Raw genomic sequence first — 21,668 nt, forward strand, 5'->3', positions numbered from 1 at the left:
GACGTACATGAGGTCAGCTGAGTTCATTGGACATGAATGAGCTCACCTCATGCACGTCACTGACAGCGTGGGAGAATTCTCACGCTGTAGCGCTGAGTGCAGGAGAATTTTCCCACGCTGTCAGTGACGTGCATGAGGTGAGCTGAGATCATTGGACATGAATGAGCTCACCTCATGCACGTCACTGACAGCGTGGGAAAATTCTCCTGCACTCAGCGCTTCAGCGTGAGAATTTTCCCACGCTGACAGTGACGTGCATGAGGTGAGCTCATTCATGTCCAATGAACTCAGCTGACCTCATGTACGTCACTGACAGCGTGGGAGAATTTTCACGCTGAAGTGCTGAGTGCAGGAGAATTCTCCCACGCTGTCAGTGACGTGCATGAGGTGCGCCGAGTTCATTGGACATGAACTTGTCTCATCTTTATGCCATCACAGCGAGACACTGAGGAGCGCAAGCATGCCTGCGCTTCTCAGTGTCCGCGGGATGACAGGCTGGATGGCAGCTTTCTGCTGCGGTCCAGCCTGTCATCTCGATGTAGCAGAGCTGAAGCTGTCATGGGAACCATGGAAAGGTAAGGATGAGGTTGCTTAATTATTTTACTTTTATTGCAGAAGACATTGGCTTCAGCTGGAATGGGCGTGATGGTAAGTATGGTTTAATTTAGAACAATAAAGAATTGTGTGTTTATTTCAATTAAAGGACTTTATTCTGGGTGTTGTGTTTTTTTAAATACTTTACTAGAAATTCATGGTGGTCATGTCTAATATTGGCGTGACGCCATGAATTCCGGGCTTAGGGCCAGCTGATAATGCCAAGCTGGCCCTAACCCCTTTATTACCCAGTGAGCCACCGCACCAGGGCCCTGGATGAGTTGGGTACAGCGCCAGAAGATGGCGCTTCTATGAACGCGCCATTTTCCGGGGTGGCTGCGGACTGCAATTTGCAGCGGGGGGGGGGCCCAGAAAGCTTGGGCCTCCCTGCGCTGCGGATTCCAGCTCCCAGCTGCCTAGTTGTACCTGGCTGGGCACAAAAATAGGGCGAAGCCCCACGCATTTTTTTTTTAAAATTATTTCATGAAATTCATGGAATAATTAAGAAAAAAAGGGCTTCCCTATATTGTTGTGTCCAACCAGGTACAAATAGGCAGCTGGTGGTTGGGGGCAGCCCGTCCCTGCCTGCTGTACCTGGCTGGACACAAATATAGTGCGAAGCCCCACGTCAATTTTTTTTAAATTATTTCATGAAATAATTTTTTTAAAAAAGGGCTTCCCTATATTGTTGTGTCTGGCCAGGTACAAATAGGCAGCTGGTGGTTGGGGGCAGCCCGTTCCTGCCTGCTGTACCTGACTGGACACAAATATAGGGCGAAGCCCCACGTCAATTTTTTTTAAATTATTTCTGGAAATTCATGAAATAATGAAAAAAAAATTGATGTGGGGCTTCGCCCTATATTTGTGTCCAGCCAGGTACAGCAGGCAGGAACGGGCTGCTCCCAACCACCAGCTGCCTATTTGTACCTAGCCGGACACAACAATATAGGGAAGCCCTTTTTTTCTTAATTATTCCATGAATTTCATGAATTTAAAAAAAAAATACGTGGAGCTTCGCCCTATTTTTGTGTCCAGCCAGGTACAACTAGGCAGCTGGGGGCTGGAATCTGCAGCGCAGGGAGGCCCAAGCTTTCTGGGCCCCACCCGCTGCAAATTGCAGTCCGCAGCCGCCCCGGAAAATGGTGCGTTCATAGAAGCGCCATCTTCTGGCGCTGTACCCAACTCATCCAGGGCCCTGGTGCGGTGGCTCACTGGGTAATAAAGGGGTTAAGGCCAGCTTGGCATTATCAGCTGGCCCTAAGCCCGAAATTCATGGGGTCACGCCAATATTAGACATGACCACCATGAATTTCTAGTAAAGTATTTAAAAAAAATACAAACACCCAGAAAAAAGTCCTTTAATTGAAATAAACACACAATTCTTTATTGTTCTAAATTAAACCATACTTACCGCCACGCCCATTCCAGCTGAAGCCAATGATCTCCTGCAATTAAAGTAAAATAATAAAGCAACATCATCCTTACCTTTCCATGGCTCCCACGACAGCTTCAGCTCTGCTACATCGAGATGACAGGCTGGACCACAGCAGAACGCTGCCATCCAGCCTGTCAACCCGCAGACACTGAGAAGCGCAGGCATGCTTGCGCTACTCAGGGTCTGGCTGTGACGGCATCCAGATGAGCCGAGGTCATGTCCAATGAACTCGGCTCACCTCATGCACGTCACTGACAGCGTGGGAAAATTCTCACGCTGAAGCGCTGAGTGCAGGAGAATTTTCCCACGCTGTCAGTGACGTACATGAGGTGAGCCGAGTTCATTGTCGGCTCATCTGGATGCCGTCACAGTCAGACATTGAGGAGTGCAAGCATGCCTGCGCTTCTCAGTGTGTGCGGCATGGCAAGCTGGATGGCAGCTTTCTGCTGAGGTCCAGCCTGTCATCTCGATGTAGCAGAGCTGAAGCTGTCCTGGGAACCATGGAAAGGTAAGGATGAGGTTGCTTTATTATTTTTCTTTTATTGCAGGAGATCGTTGGCTTCAGCTGGAATGGGCGTGATGGTAAGTATGGTTTAATTTAGAACAATAAAGAATTGTGTGTTTATTTCAATTAAAGGACTTTATTCTGGGTGTTTGTGTTTTTTTTTTAACTTTGACTATGGGGTTAGTAATGGGGGTGTCTTATAGACGCCTCTCCATTACTAACCTGGGCTTGATGTCAGCTGTCATTATAAGCTGACATCAACCCCAACCCTATTACCCCCTGCCACCGCACCAGGGCAGCGTGGAAGAGCGAGGCTAAGTGCCAGAATTGGCGCATCCTATGGATGCGCCATTTCTGGGGCGGCTGACGGCTGGTGTTTCTAGCCTGGGAGGGGGCCAATATTCATGGCTCCCTTCCTGGGCTATTAATATCAGCCCCCAGCTGTCTGCCTAGCCTTTGCTAGCTATTAAATTAGGGGGGACCCCACGTCATTTTTTTTGGAGGGGTCCTCCATTTTAATAGCTAGTAAAGGCTAGGTATTCAGCTGGGGGCTGATATTAGTAGCCTGGGAAGCTCCGTGGGTATTACCCCCTTCCCAGGCTTCAAACATCTGCCCCAGCTGTCTGCTTAAACTCCGCTAGAGACTAAAATTACGGGGAACCCCACGCCAATTTTTTTTAATAATAAATCCTTTATTTTAATACTAAATGACAAGTACAGTAACCAATACTATCACTGTACTTATTATATATGTGACTGACATGTTTCTATCTATCTAATCTATGTGTGAAGCTCTATTCTGTCTGTTATAAATTGTCGGGTACCGCTGCTGAATTGCCGGCCGGCTTTTTTAAAGAGACGGTGCATGAAAACACTATTATTTTTTTTGATAAATCCTTTACACTAAATTACAATTACAGTAAGCAACACTGTCACTGTACTTCGTATATATGTGGCTGACATGTTTCTATCTATCTAATCTATGTGTGATTCTCTATTCCTTCTATTCTAAATTGTCGGGTACAGATGCTGAATTGCCGGCTGGCTTTTTTAAAGAGACGGTGCATGAAAACACTATTATTTTTTTTAATAAATCCTTTGCAGTAAATGACAAGTACAGTAAGCAACACTGTCACAGTACTTTATATATATGTGACTGACATGTTTCTATCTATCTAATCTATGTGTGAAGCTCTATTCTGTCTGTTATAAATTGTCGGGTACCGCTGCTGAATTGCCGGCCGGCTTTTTTAAAGAGACGGTGCACGAAAACACTATTATATTTTTTAATAAATCCTTTACACTAAATGACAAGTACAGTAAGCAACACTGTCACTGTACTTCATATATATGTGACTGACATGTTTCTATCTATCTAATCTATGTGTGATGCTCTATTCCTTCATGTCTAAAGTGTCGGGTACCGGTGTATGCCGCTGCTGAATTGCCGGCCGGCTTTTTTAAAGAAAGCGTCTTCTGAGCAGTTTGTGAGCTTTTGGACACCTTTGAAGGTGTTTTCTATGTGTTCCTATGTGTTTTTGTTTGCCTGCCATTGGTTTTAACGGTGTTCGACGGTGTTCTAAGGTGTTCGACGAACAGTTCGACGAACAGTTCCTCGAACATCCCGGTGTTCGACGAACCGAACAGAACCCGAACACTACGGGGGTGGCTCAACACTAATGGAGAGCCCACTTGAAGGAGCACTTGATATCCGTTGAAGCACCTGCTGTTTTTGTGCCTCATTTAGAATTTGTAGCGATTGGCGTGTCCGTAAGAATGGGATCGTATCACATTGTCCACGAAAAGAAGTCGACATCTTAGTTTGGCTGGATGATGGACTTTCTTCTGCAGATGTTACCCCCCCCCACCGTGGGGGGCCTCGACCCACCAGCGGGCAGGCACCAGTATTGGGATAGGGGGGCTGGCCGTCAGGGTCCACCGCGGCTCTGGCACAAACCCGGCGACACAGAGGTGGCACGGGCAGGAACGGACTGGCCGTGTCGGCTTCTCACTTTTTGGATTTTAGAAGGGCATGACATGCCTATATCTGTGTCTCCCCCTCCTTTTACTCCTCCACCTCTTTTCTTTTCGCATGACTATATGTACTTGTCACTTTTCCATGTGTTAGTTGTGTCTTCTGAGCAGTTTGTCAGCTTTTGGACACCTTTGAAGGTGTTTTCTATGTGTTTCTATGTGTTTTTGTTTGCCTGCCATTGGTTTTAACGGTGTTCGAAGGTGTTCGACGAACCGAACCGAACTCGAACACTACGGGGGTGGCTCAACACTCCTCTTAATGTCTGTGTGATGCGACCTGCATATATAAGGTAAGGTTGCATTCACATGCGATACACGATAACTCTTGTTTGAGGTGATATTTGATGTTTGGATTTTTTGTTTGAATACCATAAATTTTACTCCATCATTGATCATTTTGAAACATCGGGACGTCTGGAACAGAAGTGCCAGCCAGAATACCCCATTCTTTGTTTTTTATACATCCACATGGAAGGGATTATCCGGGAAGGAATAATTACCTACACGGTACACTGGAACGGCAGCAACCAAGTGAAGGAATCTTTGTGTTACCCAAAACGATGTTTAGAGTTGTGCCTAACTGCACAACTCATAAAGGTGTGTGTGTTATATAAGCATTCATCTCCTTCATAAATCGGACAAACTGACAACGCTTAGATAGCGCTTTCTGTGTCTTTTTTTCCCCACTGTCTCATCCTTCCAGAATCAAGCTGGTATATATGCAAGGTGTAAGAGCATGTTCACACTAAGACTATTTCACAGACAAAACCCAAGGAAAAAAAAAACAAAATAAGCATATACCCTATAGTAAGTAAATAAGTAAATAGTAATATTACATATAAATAATATACAGTACTTAGTTAACAATATTTGGATACTCAGAAAAACAAATAAAAAGCCAAAAAAGCTATACAAAAAGCAATAATAAAGCTTAAGTCCACCCTAACAGCCAAATTTTACAGAGAGTCCACCAATAACCATATCTGACCATGCTGGTGGGCACACAAGTCATGCAGAGCAGCAAAACATCAAATGAAAAACCTTAATGAAGTGAACAAAATAAACATTTTCATTTGTGACTTTAATTTTGTGACTTTTGGTGTTTTCACGCCAGTTTCAGCCAGCTGTGCCTTTGATGGTAGTAACAAAGGTTAAAGTGATTTCTCTGCCGTTGTAATGTTTTTATTATCATTTACCAGCATTAAAAGACACCTGCTGACTGTTACAAATAGTTTTTGCTGATACAATTACTTTTAAGACCTCAAATTCTTACAGGATTTTGCCTATTGGTAAAGCATACATGGATTGCAACTTACTGAAATATAAACATAAAGTACGTTATTAACCCCTTTACCCCCGAGGGTGGTTTGCACGTTAATGACCGGGCCAATTTTTACAATTCTGACCCCTGTCACTTTATGAAGTAATTACTCTGGAACGCTTCAACGGATTCCCCTGATTCTGAGATCTTTTTTTTCGTGACATATTGTACTTCATGATAGTGGTAAAATTTATTCGATATCGCTTGCGTTTATTTGTGAAAAAATCAGAAATTTGGCGAAAATTTTGAAAATTTTGCAATTTTCTAAATTTAATTTCAATGCCCTTAAATCAGAGAGATATGTCACACAAAATAGTTAATAAATAACATTTCCCACATGTTTACTTTACATCAGCACAGTTTTGGAACCAAAATTTTTTTTTGTTAGGAATTTATAAGGGTTAAAAGTTGACCAGCGATTTCTCATTTTTCCAACAAAATTTTCAAAACCATTTTTTTAGGGACCACATCTTATTTGAAGCGACTTTGAGGAGCCTTTATGACAGAAAATACCCAAAAGTGACACCATTCTAAAAACTGCACCCATCAAGATGCTCAAAACCACATTCAAGAAGTTTATTAACCCTTCAGCTGCTTCACAGGAATTTTTGGAATGTGGAAGAAAAAAATGAACATTTACATTTTTTCACAAATATTTTACTTTAGATCCCAATTTTTTTATTTTCTCAAGGGTAACAGGAAAAAATTGGCCACAAAATTTGTTGTGCAATTACTCCTGAGCACAACGATTTCCCATATGTGGGGGAAAACCACTGTTTGGGCGCATAGCAGGCTTCAGAAGGGAAGAAGCTCCATTTGACTTATTCTTCAGGTCAGTATGTTTACAGCGCTAACACATTTATATCTTTTTTTATGTTTTGGCGCTTTTACACATTAAAAACTTTTATGGAAAAATATTTTTTTTTTGCATCGCTTTATTCTGAGAGCTATAACTTTTTTATTTTTCGGATGTTTTGCGGGACAAGATGACGTCTTCAGCAGTACCCTTTTTATTTACATTTTTTGTTTGGCGGTATGATGATAAAGCATTGTTTTTTGCTTCATTTTTTATTTATTCTTTTTACCATATTCACAAAAGGGGTTAACTAGTGGGATACTTTTATAGGTCAGGTCGTTCCGGATGCGGCAATACCAAATATGTGTACTTTTTTTGTTTTTGTTTTTCTTCATAATAATATTTATTGATGGTTACATTATATTTTTATTTTTTGGAGAGATTTTTTTTTTTTTTTATATATTTTTACTATTTTTTTTTTCACTTTTTCACAGTTTTCTTACTTTTACAGTTTGTCCCACTGTGGGACTTTCACTTTTTGCAGCCTGATCGGCTGCATAGCACAGAATTGCAGCATCATCTCTATGCTATATGCAGCCTGTCAGCACTGCAAGCAGAAGATACTTTGATTGTGCACTGTGCACTCGCCACTATTTCTCCCGGTGTCGTCTCTACCTTCCGCAAGCACAGGTCCCACAACATTACTTGTGCCGTCCCCAGTGCACTTACTGGGAAGGACCGCCTAACCACAAACACATGGTCAAGTGAATGTGGGCAGGTACGGTATTCTTTAGCTTGGGGAAAGGACTTGGGAAACCATATCTACTCCAGCTTTCATCTCTCCCAGGAAGTCCTCTAAAGCTGCTTGCACTTGAAATGTGGCCTTTTAGGCTTGTGGAGGTGGAAGCTGTCCACAACCTCATAGCGGCGGCAGGGTGTCCATACTCGGTCCGCAGTCGCCACTATTTCTTCCGGTGTCGTCTCCGCCTTCCACAAGCACGTATTCCACAATATTACCCTTGCCGTCCTCAGTGCACTTACTGGGAAGAAGCGCCTAACCATAAACACGTGGACAAGTGAATGTTGCCAGGGACGGTACGGAGCCAGTCCACAGCTTGTCGGTGAGTTGTATTTTTCCACAGCCATATTTTTTAGCTCGATGAAAGGACTGACTTTTGTGAAACCGTATCTACTCCAGTTGTCATTTCACCATCACCAGGTTCCGCCCATTGTCACACACGACCATGCCTGGCTGTATGTTCAGCGGTGAGAGCCACAGATCAGGCTGCTGTGTTACAGCTTTCAACAACTCTGCAGCGGTGGGCGGTTTGTCACCTAAGCATTAAGCATGTTATCGTCAGCCCAGCCTGTTGCTGCTTGGCCAAGGCAGTGCTGCAGTGCTTTCAGCTTGTGACTGATGTGGTCTTTCGGAGATGGAGGCCGAACTGGAGGAGGAGGTGCAGGAGCAACTCTGTTTTTTATACTAAAGAAAGATCCTACTGTGGTTTTTTTTTATGTTATTTTTTAAGACAAATGCATTCACCGGGAGATGCCATTTTAACATTTTACAACCTTATCTGGCCATGTGGTGTGTGACACATCCTGTTTCATTTATGATGGAGGGACTCTGAAAGCCACAAAGCCTATTTTTATAGGGCCATCAGGTGGCCCTTACTATTCTTAAAGGGCCAGCAGTCGGCCCTCGCTATTGTTAGAGAGCCATCAGCCGGCTATGCTTTGTTGTTATCATTATTAACGAATAAGTCTCCTATATTGTTATTGCATATGCAGTGACTGAAAGGGCTGCCAAAAATTTGGAGGAACTCCAATGCCCCTTGCAAGAGATGAAGAGGCCAGAGAGCCTCCTAAAAGCAATGTTCCCATTATTAGGAAGTGGGTCTCCCATAGTGTTTGCCTATGCAGTGACTGCAAGGGCTGGCAAAAATTTGGAGGAACTCCAATGTCCCTTGCAAGAGACGTAGATATGTTGATATGGTACATATGGTGGTGATATGGTGGTGGAGGCTGAGAATGGAGGAGGACAAGAGCAAATAGACAGGAAATCAGTAAATCAGTAAGCGTATACCCATGTCTGGGTGTGAAGACAGAGGTGCATGGCAAAAGAGTTAGACCTTCCCCAAAAAAGACATTGTATTTGAGTTTATGTTACGCTGCTATCATTCAGTGATGTTGAGAAGTCTGGCCCAATCCAGCCCTTGTTCATTTTTATAAGAGTCAGCCTGTCAGCATTTTCAGTTGACAGGCAAATGCAACTATCGGTTATAATTCCACTGGCGGCACTAAAAACTCGCTCTGACAAAACGCTAGCGGCAGGTCAGGCCAGGACCTCCAAGGCGTAGAGAGCCAGTTCATGCCACGTGTCCAGCTTGGATACTCAATAATTATAAGGCACAGAAGAATCATGGAAGATGTTGGTACGGTCAGCAAGGTACTCTCTCACCATTTTCCAAAACTTTGCACTCCTTGTGAGAGTACCTCCCGCCTCAGGGCCTGTTCGATGAGAGGGTCTGAGAAAACTCTCCCAGTCCTTTGACAGCGTTCCCCTGCCTCTGCTGGATTGCATTTGTGGCTCTCTCACCTGTATTCCTTGTTTGTCCAACGAACTGTAACCTCTGCCGCAAGCATTTTCAGATGGGAATTTTTCACTAATTCCGCAACAAGGGCCTTCTCGTACTACCCCATTTTATTAGGCCTGTCCTGCAAAGGAATAAGAGACATAAAATTCTCCCTGTAGCGTGGGTCTAGAAGCGTCACCAACCAGTAATGACTGTCACCCAAAATTTGGATAACACGAGGGTCACGGGAAAGACAGCGTAAAATAAACTCAGCCATATGTGCCAGACTGAAAAGAGGCAAGACTTCCGTGTCCTCAACAATAGGATGACTGACCATGATCTCCTCCTTATCCTCCTCCTCTTCCTCCTCCTCTCTGTCCATCCATGCTGAACAGACGGTATGGCAGTTGTGCAGGTAGTACCGTCTATATTGCAGAAAACTAGCTCCTGTTCTTCCTCCTCCTCCTCTTCCTCATTGTCACCCAATACATGTTGGAATGAGATGAGGTTGGGCTCTGTGTAATCACCCTTTATGGTTCCTTGCTCTATCTCATGATGCTCTAGCTGCAATGTATCCTCTTTAATTGAGAGCAGAAAGCGTTTCAGAAGACAGAGAAGCAGGATAGTGACGCTAATTATGGCGTCATCGCCGCTTACCATCTTGGTGGAGTCCTCAAAGTTTTGGAGGATGGTACAGATGTCTGACATCCATACCCACTCCTGAGGTCTTATGTGTGGAGTCTGACCTGTATACTGATGGCCTTGTTTATGCAGGCAGTCAACAACTGCCCTCTTCTTCTCACAAATCCTTCCTAACATCTGCAATGTAGAGTTCCAACGTGTGGGGACATCACACACCAGTTGGTGAGCCGGAAGCTGCAAACGCTGCTGAAGCAAGGCAAGAGCGGCGAAAGCTGTAACTGACTTTCTAAAGTCAGTTACACACAGGCGGTGTCCTTTCACAAGCAGATCCGACAGATTCAGGTAGGTTTTGAGAAACCACTGAACAACAAGGTTAAGCACATGGGCAAGGCATTGTACGTGTGTGAGCTCGCCTCGCCTCAGAGTCGCCACCAGGTTCCGGCCATTGTCACACACGACCATGCCTGGCTGTAGGTTCAGCGGTGTCAGCCACAGATCTGCCTGCTCTTTCAGAGCTGTCCACAACTCTGCAGCGTTGTGTGGTTTGTCACCTAAGCATATTAGCTTCAGCACAGCCGCTTCCAGCTTCCGACTGATGTTGTCATTTCGAAGATGGATGTTAAAGAGGAGGAGGAGGTGCAGGAGCTATATAATTTGGGGGCAACCCTGATTGACCCAGGACCCGCAATCCTTGGTGTCGGGAGCATGTGTTCCGTCTCAAGGTCCCACTGGGTCCCGGCTTCCACTATGTTAACCCAGTGTGCCGTCAGCAAGATGTACTGCCCTTGCCCATCAGCACCCTTCCACATGTCCATGGTTAGGTTGGCTTTCCCAGTAACTGCGCTGTTGAGGGCATGGCTTCACCAGGAGAAATAGTGGCAGCTGGGGACCGAGTACTGAGGGACAGCCGCCGCCATCAGTTTGCGGAAAGCTTCCGTCTCCATGAGCGTAAAAGGCAACATTTCGAGCGCAAGCATTCGCAAAATGTGTGAATTTAGTAGTGTGGCATGTGGGGCGTTAGCTGCGTATTTGCACTTGCGTTCCAAGGACTGGGGTAGGCACAATTGAGCGTTGAGCTGGGACAAGGACGTGGATGTGATTGCTAATGGTGCTGTTTGAGAGTGTTCAACAACAGGTGCAGGGCGGGAGGCATCTTGGCATGCACCTTGGACAGGGGATTGGCTTGCACGCACAACAGCAGAACAAGCAGTGGTGTCACCCATAGACACTGTTCCTGGACCCTGGGGTTCGGCCCACTTAGTTGGGTGCTTTGCTGCCATGTGCATGATCATGCTGGTGGTGGTCAGACTGGTCGTTTTGCTACCCCTGCTGACGCAGGCCTGGCAGGTGGTGCAAATGGTCTTTTTGGGGTTATCTGCAGAGTCTTAAAAAAACAACCAGACTCGGGAAGACCTAACAGTTGTACTGGCATCTTCCGTTGTGTTGATGTTACGGGGAATGGTTTCCCGCCTTCTGTCTGAGGCAACCACACTGCTTGTTTTTGCCAGTTGTGGTGCTACACCTCCATCCCCCTGTATGCTGCTGTCCTGCATGTCACCTTGCCAGGTTGAGTCAGTGACTTCATCGTCCACCACCTCATCTTAAACTTCCACACCCTGGTCCTCATCTTGACTTTCTGGCAATTGTGTCTCATCATCATCCACCTCTTGTGACACTTTCCCACTGTCGCCTTCATGTGACCGTGGCTGCTCAAATATTTGGGCATCGCTACACGCGATCTCCTCTTGCCCCGCTTCAAGTGGACGGGGCGAGAGGCCTGAATCTATAAATGGAAAAGTGAACAGCTCTTCGGGGTGTCCAAGTGTGGGATCAGTTGTCTCTGGGCACTCGGCATGGTGGGAGGAAGGAGGATCAGGGTGAGGAATATGCAGTCCAGACTCACAGCTACTGAGACTTGACTGTGTGGAAGACAGGGTGGTGGTGTTGACTAGGTGACTGGAAGCATTATCTGCTATTCTGCCAATAACTTTTTCACACTGCACAGTGTTCAATAGTGGTGTTCTGCGGTCCACTCTTAATTGGGACAGGAAGGTCGAGCGAGAAGATGTGGGTGTTTGTTGTGGCACAATTTCAGCTTGCCCACGGCCTCGGCCTCGTCCTCTGCATGCACTATCATGACAATCACGTCCACTTCCCTGTCCCTTGCCATGCGCCTTGCCCATTTTAAATGGAGGGCAATATTTCCACGTTCACTACAAATGGCTGAATTTGGAGCGAACTTATATGTGATACATGTGACGGAAAACCCCAGTTTTAAATAGCTGGCCTGTAGGTTACTATTTTTCACAGCGACCTTTTGTCAATAACTTTATTAACACACTGCAACAAAATTTACATGGAGGCCAGAAATGACTGAATATGGAGTGAACTTATATGTAATACATGTGATGGAAAACTAGTCTTAAATAGCTGGCCTGTAGGCTACTATTTTTCGCAGCGACCTGGTGTCAATACCTTTACTAACACACTGCAACAAAATTTACATGGAGGACAAAAATGGCTTCATTTGGAGCGAACTAATATGTGATACGTGTGATGGAAAACCACAGTTTTAAATAGCTGGCCTGTAGATTACTATTTGACTATTGACTATAGTGTCAATAACTTCACTGACACACTGCAAAAAAAATTTAAATGGAGGCTAATATTTGCCACGTTCACTACAAATTTCTTTATTTTTATCGCTGTAATATGGAAAGAATTTGGCTGTATTCTGCTGTGGCAACAAGCAAATGGAGCAGAAAAATGGTGTTCTCTGGATTGCTTTTTAACCAAATAATCCGGATTCTTGTGCTGTATGCAATTGCAGTCTGCCACATACACTGCATGCCTGCCAGCTCTGTAATATATATATACAGTGGGTAAGGAAAGTATTCAGACCCCTTTAAATTTTTCACTCTTTGTTTCATTGCAGCCATTTGGTAAATTCTAAAAATTTCATTTTTTTTCTCACTCTGCACCCCATCTTGACTGAAAAAAATAGAAATGTAGAAATTTTTGCAAATTTATTTAAAGAGAAAAACTGAAATATCACATGGTCATAAGTATTCAGACCCTTTGTTCATTATTGAGTAGAAGCCCCATTTTGTGCTGGTATAACCATGAGTTCTTCTTGGGAATGATGCAACAAGTTTTTCACACCAGGATTTGGGGATACTCTGCCAATCTTCCTTGCAGATCCTCTCCAGTTCCATCAGGTTGGATGGTGAACGTTGATGGACAGCCATTTTCAGGTCTCTCCAGAGATGCTGAATTGGGTTTAGGTCAGGGCTCTGGCTGGGCCAGTCAAGAATGGTCACAGAGTTGTTCTGAAACCACTCCTTTGTTATTTTAGCTGTGTGCTTAGGGTCATTGTCTTGTTGGAAGGTGAACCATGTTACTGGTAGCACAAAGGCTTTGGAAGTTTCACTCTTCCAACTGCCATACCCTGCATTCCTTGTCTAAGTCCCGTTTAATGGAATAAAGGACTGACATGATTTTTATTGGAATGGTGAGTGCCCATTTTCTCCTGTTATTATTTTAAAAATGAAAAATTTGGGGCTAAAACAATATTTTTGAGGAAAACACGTAATTTTTCATTTTTACAATCCAATATTTTAAAGTTCTGAGATGCCCCTGTGGGTTCAATATGGTCACCAGACACCTAGATAAATTCCTTGAGGGGTATAGTTTTCAAAATATGGTCACTTTTGGGGGATTTTCTGCTGTTTTGGCACCATAATGACTCTTCAATTGCGACATGGCGTCCACAGTCTATTCCTGCAAAATCTGTCTTCGAAAAATCCGAATAGCGCTCCTTCCATTTCAAGCTCTGCTGTGTTCCCAAACAGTAGTTTTTCTCCACATATGGGGGACCAGCATATTCAGGAGAATATGGACCATCCATTTTTTTGTGCAATTTCTCATTTTAGCCTTGTGAAAATGGAAAATTTGGTGCTTAAGGAACATTTTGTGGAAAAAAATTAATTTTAATTTTTATAGTCCAATGTTTTAAAATTCTGGAAAGCCCCTATGAGTTATGAGTTCAAGATGGTCAACACACACCTAGATAAATTAATTTCGGGGTGTAGTTTCCAAAATGGGGTCACTTTGGGGGCGGTTTCGCCTTCTGATCAAGAAACCGTGTGTCCATACTGTACTTTTCTACCATATATGGGTCATCGGTATACTCAGGAGAAATTGCATAACAAACTGAGTGGTCCATTTTCTCCTGTTACCCTTGTGAAATTGAAAAAATTGGAGCTAAAGCAACATTTTAGTGAAAAACATGTACTTTTTCATTATTTTCTTCAACTTTGCTATTATTGTTGTGAAGCACCTGAAGGGTTTAGCAACCTTCCTGAATGCGGTTTCGAATACCATGAGGATTTCAGTCAGTCTTCACAATGGGGTCTGGTTTGATGGTTTTCTGACATATAAGACTCTCAAAGTCACTTCAAAAATAGTAGAGTTATAAATTTCTTTAAAATAATCAAAAAATGCTGCTAATTTTTTAGCCTTTCTAACGTCTAATAGTGCTGATACAAAAGAGATGTGGTAAATATAATTTATTCATTATTGTGTGTAGCATGACTTTGTTCCGATGGCATTAAAATTCAAAGTTCATAAAAAAAAATGTGAATTTTTCAAAATTTCATTATGATTTGCATTTTGTTAATGAAAGTATCAACCTAGATTTACTATTATCATAAAGTACAATGTATCTTGAAAAAAACAATCCCAGAATTTCTGGGATATATAGAATAATTCTGAGTTATTACCACATAAAGTGACCGTGGTCAGAATTGAAAAATTTGGCCTGATCAGTAAGGTGAAAACAGGCTGTGGTGGCGTTCAGGGGTTAAAATACATGTGTATATATACCGTATTTTTCGGACTATAAGACGCACTTTTTTCCTCCAAAATGTTGGGGGGGTGTATATGTATGTGGGGTGTGGGGGGAGCAGTAGCGGTGGAGGAGCGGGGAGAGGAGGCAGCAGCTGCCCGTTGCATCCTACACTTTCCCCACTGCTAAAGAAAATGAATATTCACTGCTCCCCACATCCATGAGGTTTGGGGAGCACTGAATATTCATGCTCCTTAATAGCAGCACACAGTGTAGCCGCGCTGCGGCTCCTGCTGCTGCCGTAATCACCTGTGCCCGCTGCTAAAGCGCATGAATATTCAACCTCTCTCCATGCCCATGGGCGTGGGGAGGGGGTGAATATTCATGCCCTTTAATAAGCAGGCACACAAGATAGCCCAGCAGCAGCAAGAGCCGCAGCGTGGCTACACTGTGTGCCGACTATGAAGCAGCATGAAGTCACTGCTCCCCACACACACAGTCCTGGCGTGGGGAGCAGTGACTTCCGGCAGTTGATCTTTCCTTGTGAGCCACGCATGGCAGTGACGCCATGCACGGATCAGTGTGGGCAGAAAGGACGCAGCGCTGGAGGAAAGAAGAAAGGTCAGTAGGAGTGTTTATTTTTTTTATGTGCAGCATGATGGGGATTAGGGGGACCATGCATACTAGGATAAGGATGAGGGGGCCATACATACCAGTGTAAGGATGAGGGGTCATACATAACAGGATAAAGATGAGGGGGCCATACATAACAGGATAAAGATGAGGGGACCATACATACCAGGATAACGCTGAGGGGGGCATACATAACAGGATAAAGATGAGGGGGCCATACATACCAGGATTAGGATGAGGGGCCATACATACCAGGATATGGATTAGGGGTGCCATGCATACCAGAATAGCGATTAGGGGTGCCCTGCATACCAGGATGGGATTAGGGGTGCCATGCATACCAGGACAGGGATGAGGGGTGCCATGCATACCAGGATGGGGATTGCTGTGCCATGTATACCAGGATGGGGATTGCTGTACCATGCATACCAGGATGGAGATTGCTGTGCCATGTATACCAGGATGGGGATTGCTGTGCTATGCATTCCAGGATTGGGATTAGGGGTGCCATGCATACCAGGATAGGGATCAGGGGTGCCATGCATACCAGGACAGGGATGAGGGGTGCCATGCATACCAGGATAGGGATGAGGGGTGCCATGCATACCAGGATAAGGATGAGGGGTGCCAGGCATACCAGGATGGAGGGGTTCCATGCATACCAGGATGAAGGGATGCCAGGTATACCAGAATGGGGATTGGGACCACGTATGCAAGGAAGGGGGGCATATATACCAGGATGGGGGATATTGTCAGAATTGGGGGACATTACTCTGATACCAGTGTCAGCAGAAGACCCCCTCACCTTTAAAAGTGCATCATGAACACATTTTTTGCTTAAACTTTTTTTTTTCCTCCTCTAAAACCTAGGTGCATCTAAATATATAAATATATATATATATATATATATATATATATATATATATATATATACAGTATATATAATATAATGGTAGATGTGTCCTTCTGTACGAAGCCTCTATAAACTGTGCAAGCACGATATGCCTGCGCAGTCTGGTCAAAGAAAGAAGAAAACATCAGCCGTTATAGGTGAGAGGGAGGAGAATGAGTATGAAGGACTGTGGTGCCAGTGATCGCGATCTCCGGCGTCATTTTGTTGAAGACAAATTAGCACTGTCCAAATTTGTCTTGAACAAAATGGCACCGGAGATCGAGCTATACGCAGGCGCAAACTCCAGCGTCACACTCCTCTTCCAGACTCCCCGAAGATCGAGGACACGCTGCAAGGGAAAGGGGAAAAAAGTGAGTAGGAATGTTTTTTATTTTTTATTGTTGTATGGATGGGGGCAGCAAATAACAAGATGGGGGCAGCAAATAACAGGATGGGGGAGCAGGATGGAGGCAGCACATAACAGGATGGGGGAGCAGGATGGGGGCAGCACATAAAAGGATGGGGCAGCACATAACAAGATAGGGAAGCAGGATGGGGGAGCACATAACAGGATGGAGGAGCAGAATGGGGGCAGCACATAACAGGATGGGGGAGCAGAATGGGGGCAGCACATAGCAGGATGAGGGATCAGGATTGGGGCAGCACATAACAGGGTGGGGGAGCAGAATGGGGGCAGCACATTGCAGGATGGGGCAGCACATAACAGGATGGGGGCAGCACATAAAAGGATGGGGCAGCACATAACAGGATAGGGGAGCAGGATGGGGGCAGCACATAACATGATGGGAGAGCAGGATGGGGCAGCACATAACAGAATGGGGGAGCACATAACAGAATAGGGGAGCAGGATGGGGCCAGCACATAAGAGGATGGGGGAGCAGGATGGGGGCAGCAGGATGAGGGCAGCACATAGCAGTATGAGGGCAGCACATAACAGGATGAGGGAGCAGGATTGGGGTGCACATAATAAGATGGGGGAGCAGGATGGGTGCAGCACAAAACAGGATGAGGGAGCAGGATGGGGGTGCACATAACAGGATGTAGGAGCAGGATGGGGGCAGCATATAACAGGATGGGAGAGCAGGATGGGGGCAGCACATAGCAGGATGGGGGCAGCACATAACAGGATGGTGGAGCAGCATGGGGGCAGCACATAACATGAAGGGAGAGCAGGATGGGGCAGCACATAACAGAACTGGGGAGCACATAACAGAATAGGGGAGCAGGATGGGGCCAGCACATAACAGGATGGGGGAGCAGGATGGGGCAGCACATAACAGAACTGGGGAGCACATAACAGAATAGGGGAGCAGGATGGGGCCAGCACATAACAGGATGGGGGAGCAGGATGGGGGCAGCACATACCATGATGGAGCAGCAGGATGAGGGCAGGACATAGCAGGATGGGGGCAGCACATAACAGGATGGGGGAGCAGGATGGGGGTGCACATAACAGGATGTAGGAGCAGGATGGGGGCAGCACATAACAGGATGGGAGAGCAGGATGGGGCAGCACATAGCAAGATGGGGGCAGCACATAACAGGATGGCGGAGCAGCATGGGGGCAGCACATAACATGATGAGGGAGCAGGATGGGGCACACATAACAGGATGGGGGTGTACATAACAGAATGGGGGAGCAGGATGGGGGTAGCACATAACAGGATGGGGGAGCAGGATGGGGGCAGCACATACCAGAATGGGGGCAGCACATAACAAGATAGGGGAGCATATGCCATGATGGGAGACCATATAACAATTAAAATGCTTGCCACTCGGGCTCAATAGCTAGTATACATATATACATATAGTCTGTTTTTTATCTGCTTTTTTTTCTGTAGATAGAGCTTTACATTCATTTTTTTTGCAGGACAAGCTGTAGCTTTTACTACTTCTATTTTTGGGTACATACAACTTTTTGATCACTTTTAATGCTTTTTTGGTAGAAAGCATGAACAAAAAAACATTAAATCTGTAATTTTTAAAATGTTCTCTTATTCTTTGCATAGCTTTATAGTACTGGTTGTTATGAATGTGAAGATACCAAATATGTGTTATTTTTGAAGGGGGTTGACTTTTTTTTTTTTTTGCAAATAAACAATTTACTGTAATTTTGTGATTTTTATTTTTACAGTTTTAAAACACTTAAAAACCTATTTTTTTTTTCTTTTTACCAAATTTAGTGATCCCAAATGGAGGATCTGACCTGTAGAGCGATATGACAAACATGGAGGCCATTGTCAAGCCTTCTTTTTGTCATAACAACCATGGTCCTGCTGGGGTGCAGATGGGCCGACAAAGGGAGCAATATCCTTTTGTCTGACTCCTCACTTGCCGCTGTCACTATTGACCTGTTCTGGGATCGGAGCTATGTCTGGTCTCAGCACATACAGAAGCTCCAACGGTGGATGGCACGTGCACAACTTCTCAACCCGTGCCATCCATCACACTTATCTGTACACCTGATTGCGGGAAATCACCTACGATCTGGATGCACAGTGGTGTCTGTTTGCTGGAAGGAGTTAACTAAAAGTAATAAAGCAGTAATGCCAGTTAATAGGCTGCAAAATAGAATATGTACAATTTATTCCTCATTTTATCTCAATCTATTACCTTTTTGTCACATTAAATAAAACACATGGTAGAAAAACCACAATAATATGACTAAAAGGACAATAACTTTGAAAAGTAATATGTAATAAAACATCACCAAAAAAACAAGACTTGATAAAACACAGTCTAAAAAAAATACCAAAAAAGCCGTCATAATGCAGAGAAGAGTTTTTAAAGGCCAAGTAGTAATAATACATTGTAAGGACAAACATATGAATAGATAAAGATTTGTGAACATTCAAATAAGAGGAAATGTCTCAAGAAGGGCAGCAGGGTGTATATACCTCATAGCTGCTGCAATAAATGGGAGATGATTCACAGAGAACAGTCATAAATTATTACCGTCTCTTGGAAATTATGATGGTACAAAGACTACGGAGTGAGCGAGGAGCTGCATTTAGAGCCTCATCAGTGCCTATAGAATGTTTTGATACACTACCTGGACAACCCCTTTTTAAATAAAGTAGCCCCGTTACAAATAAAAACACCTAAGGCTGGGTCACACGACTGTAGATTCTCTCATCCGAGAGAAGCAGGTTGATTACGCAAATGACACTCTGATCAAACTCTGATCCGGGGTTTGATAAATCTGTCAGTACATTGGAAACCAATTCTCATGGATAAGAGAATAGGAGCACACTGAGGAGAAGATGGAGAACAAAATTTCTCCATCTTCTCCATTGTGTCTACACGTAGAAATTGGACTGCATTTAGAAATTGTCCGAGTACAGTACTATGGTTTCTATGGACTCATTGACTTCCATGGGAGTGTGATCGGTCCAAGGAAAAAATCGGACCCAAAAAACTAACATGGGTCCGATGTTTTGTCGGATCGCACTCTAACCGATAATGCGGTGGTATGAGGAGCCCTTATACTCAACTCCATTGTCTGTGCTGTTTCAGCAATGTCGGCACCAGTTGTCCCCGGGCTGTTATGCTACGTGAACCATGTAGCCAGTAAGCCGCTGCTATTAGGCTGCTGCGTTATCGCTACTTCCGTTTGTCCAAGGTTTTTCTGAAGGTGTGAACCGTGGACAAATAGACGAAGATGGAGTGCAGCTGCCATTAGCGGCTGCTGATTGGCTGAATGGCTCATGTGACATAACAATGTCACGCGCCACCAGGGAGACCCAGTGCCAACATCACTTCAACAGGAGGTGAGTATTAGGAAATTTTATTTTATAAGGGGAATACTTATTTTTAAAAAGGGTTGTCCAGGTAATGAACAACCCCTTTAACTTTTATATTGATTAGCATCATTGCAATAACTGCATATAAGCCAAATAAGAAACAAGTAAAGGGTCATTTAAGAACATCCGATAGAACCTAGACACTTTAAGAGAAACGGCTTCCTTAGCTCACTGCTAGAATAGATTATGTACAAGGAATGGAACAATGGGGAGCTACATAGTATTATCCAGAAAGTATAAAATGAATATTTTAAATGATAAAATATACCAGATGCAAAAAGGCTCATACATATGAAAAAGATTATCTGTAGCACTAAAAATAAACTCATACTTTTCAAAGCACAAAAGTGAGATTTCAAGTTTGGGCTGTGATTATGTGACCCAACACCGCTCATCCGTCTAGTGTGAATTAGGAGAAAGTGAATTAAAAGAAAGTTGGCAAAACAAAATATTAGTAAAGGTGGAAAGGAGCCTGCAACGAAGACCAAGAACTGATTAGTAAAGTTGTAATCTATAACATGTCCGTTCTTTGTCATATTTTCAGTAGAAACGTTTGATGAATTCTGTAGTTTTAAGTCATAACCAAACCAATGAAATGGAAGGCTGGAAATCAGAGAAATCAGCAGAGAGTTGAGAATTATCCACGGGACCATGGTGGAGATCCTGGTCTTCAGGAAGACGAAGAGCTTATAGTTGTAGGTTACAATTTTCACACAGTAGAAGACACAGAGGATGGCGGCAAACCAGTGACTGGTGTAGTACAAGAACATAGTCAGAGAATATAGGAATAATGATATAATCTTCGTTTGCAGTAGCCTTGGAAAGAATTGAAAGAGACCGTTTCGAATAATGATATTGAAAATGAACAAAACTCTGGAAATTGCCAAGGAGCTTATGATCTTATCGCAGGTCTGGAGAGAATTGTTACGTTTCCATTTCAAGAAATTTGCAGCCACAATAATCAGATTAACTAAGAAACCTACAAGAGATGTCACATGGAACAAAATTGAAAGAATGTATCCTACTGAATCTCCCATCATTGTCAGAGAAAATATTTCCAGGACGCACAGTGTTTCTTCTCCAATCTTGTCTTAGATTTCATCTACAGACCTGATCATCTGAGCTTTTTATAGTAGTCTCGTGTCCATTCCTGATGGAAATTATTTGAGCATGGCTGATTTCCATGCAAAGCTTTAATTCAGTCTGTAGCTGCTTAGATATATTTGTGCAAATACAAATGCAAATGAGGAAAAACAAAATCTTTACTCTTATTTCACATCAAACAAATGTCAGTTTACAAAGCTTAGATGAGATCAAATGGAATGTTGCTTCATAACTGGCTGAAAAACACAACTTAGCCAAGATGGTGGGTGGTTGGGAAGATGATCAAAAAATCCTTGCTGAGATCAGTCCAATTGACCATTAAGAGGAAAATAAAACACTTCCCTGACTCTCTGAACCTCAGTTTACCTTTTTGGAATGATAAGAACCTAGATTTAAAGTTTTGGATTTGCAGTAATTTTGGTTGATCGCGTCCGACATAAAATATTTTTCTTGGAAATAAATTAAT

The 21,668-nt window shown here is 43.9% G+C and overlaps 1 protein-coding gene across 1 annotated transcript; it reads right to left on the reverse strand.

The window, feature by feature from the left end:
- Positions 1–20,214: 20,214 nt before the first annotated feature.
- On the reverse strand, positions 20,215–21,196 carry LOC141258430 (taste receptor type 2 member 40-like). Its single transcript, XM_073673430.1, has one exon. It carries the CDS (start codon positions 21,136–21,138, stop codon positions 20,215–20,217), a length of 924 nt encoding a protein of 307 aa, XP_073529531.1. The 5' UTR covers positions 21,139–21,196.
- Positions 21,197–21,668: the final 472 nt, after the last annotated feature.

This window comes from Phyllobates terribilis, unplaced genomic scaffold (genome assembly GCF_046119375.1).
Source record: "Phyllobates terribilis strain yellow unplaced genomic scaffold, ASM4611937v1 Scaffold_3__8_contigs__length_932513732, whole genome shotgun sequence".
Taxonomy (NCBI): domain Eukaryota; kingdom Metazoa; phylum Chordata; class Amphibia; order Anura; family Dendrobatidae; genus Phyllobates; species Phyllobates terribilis.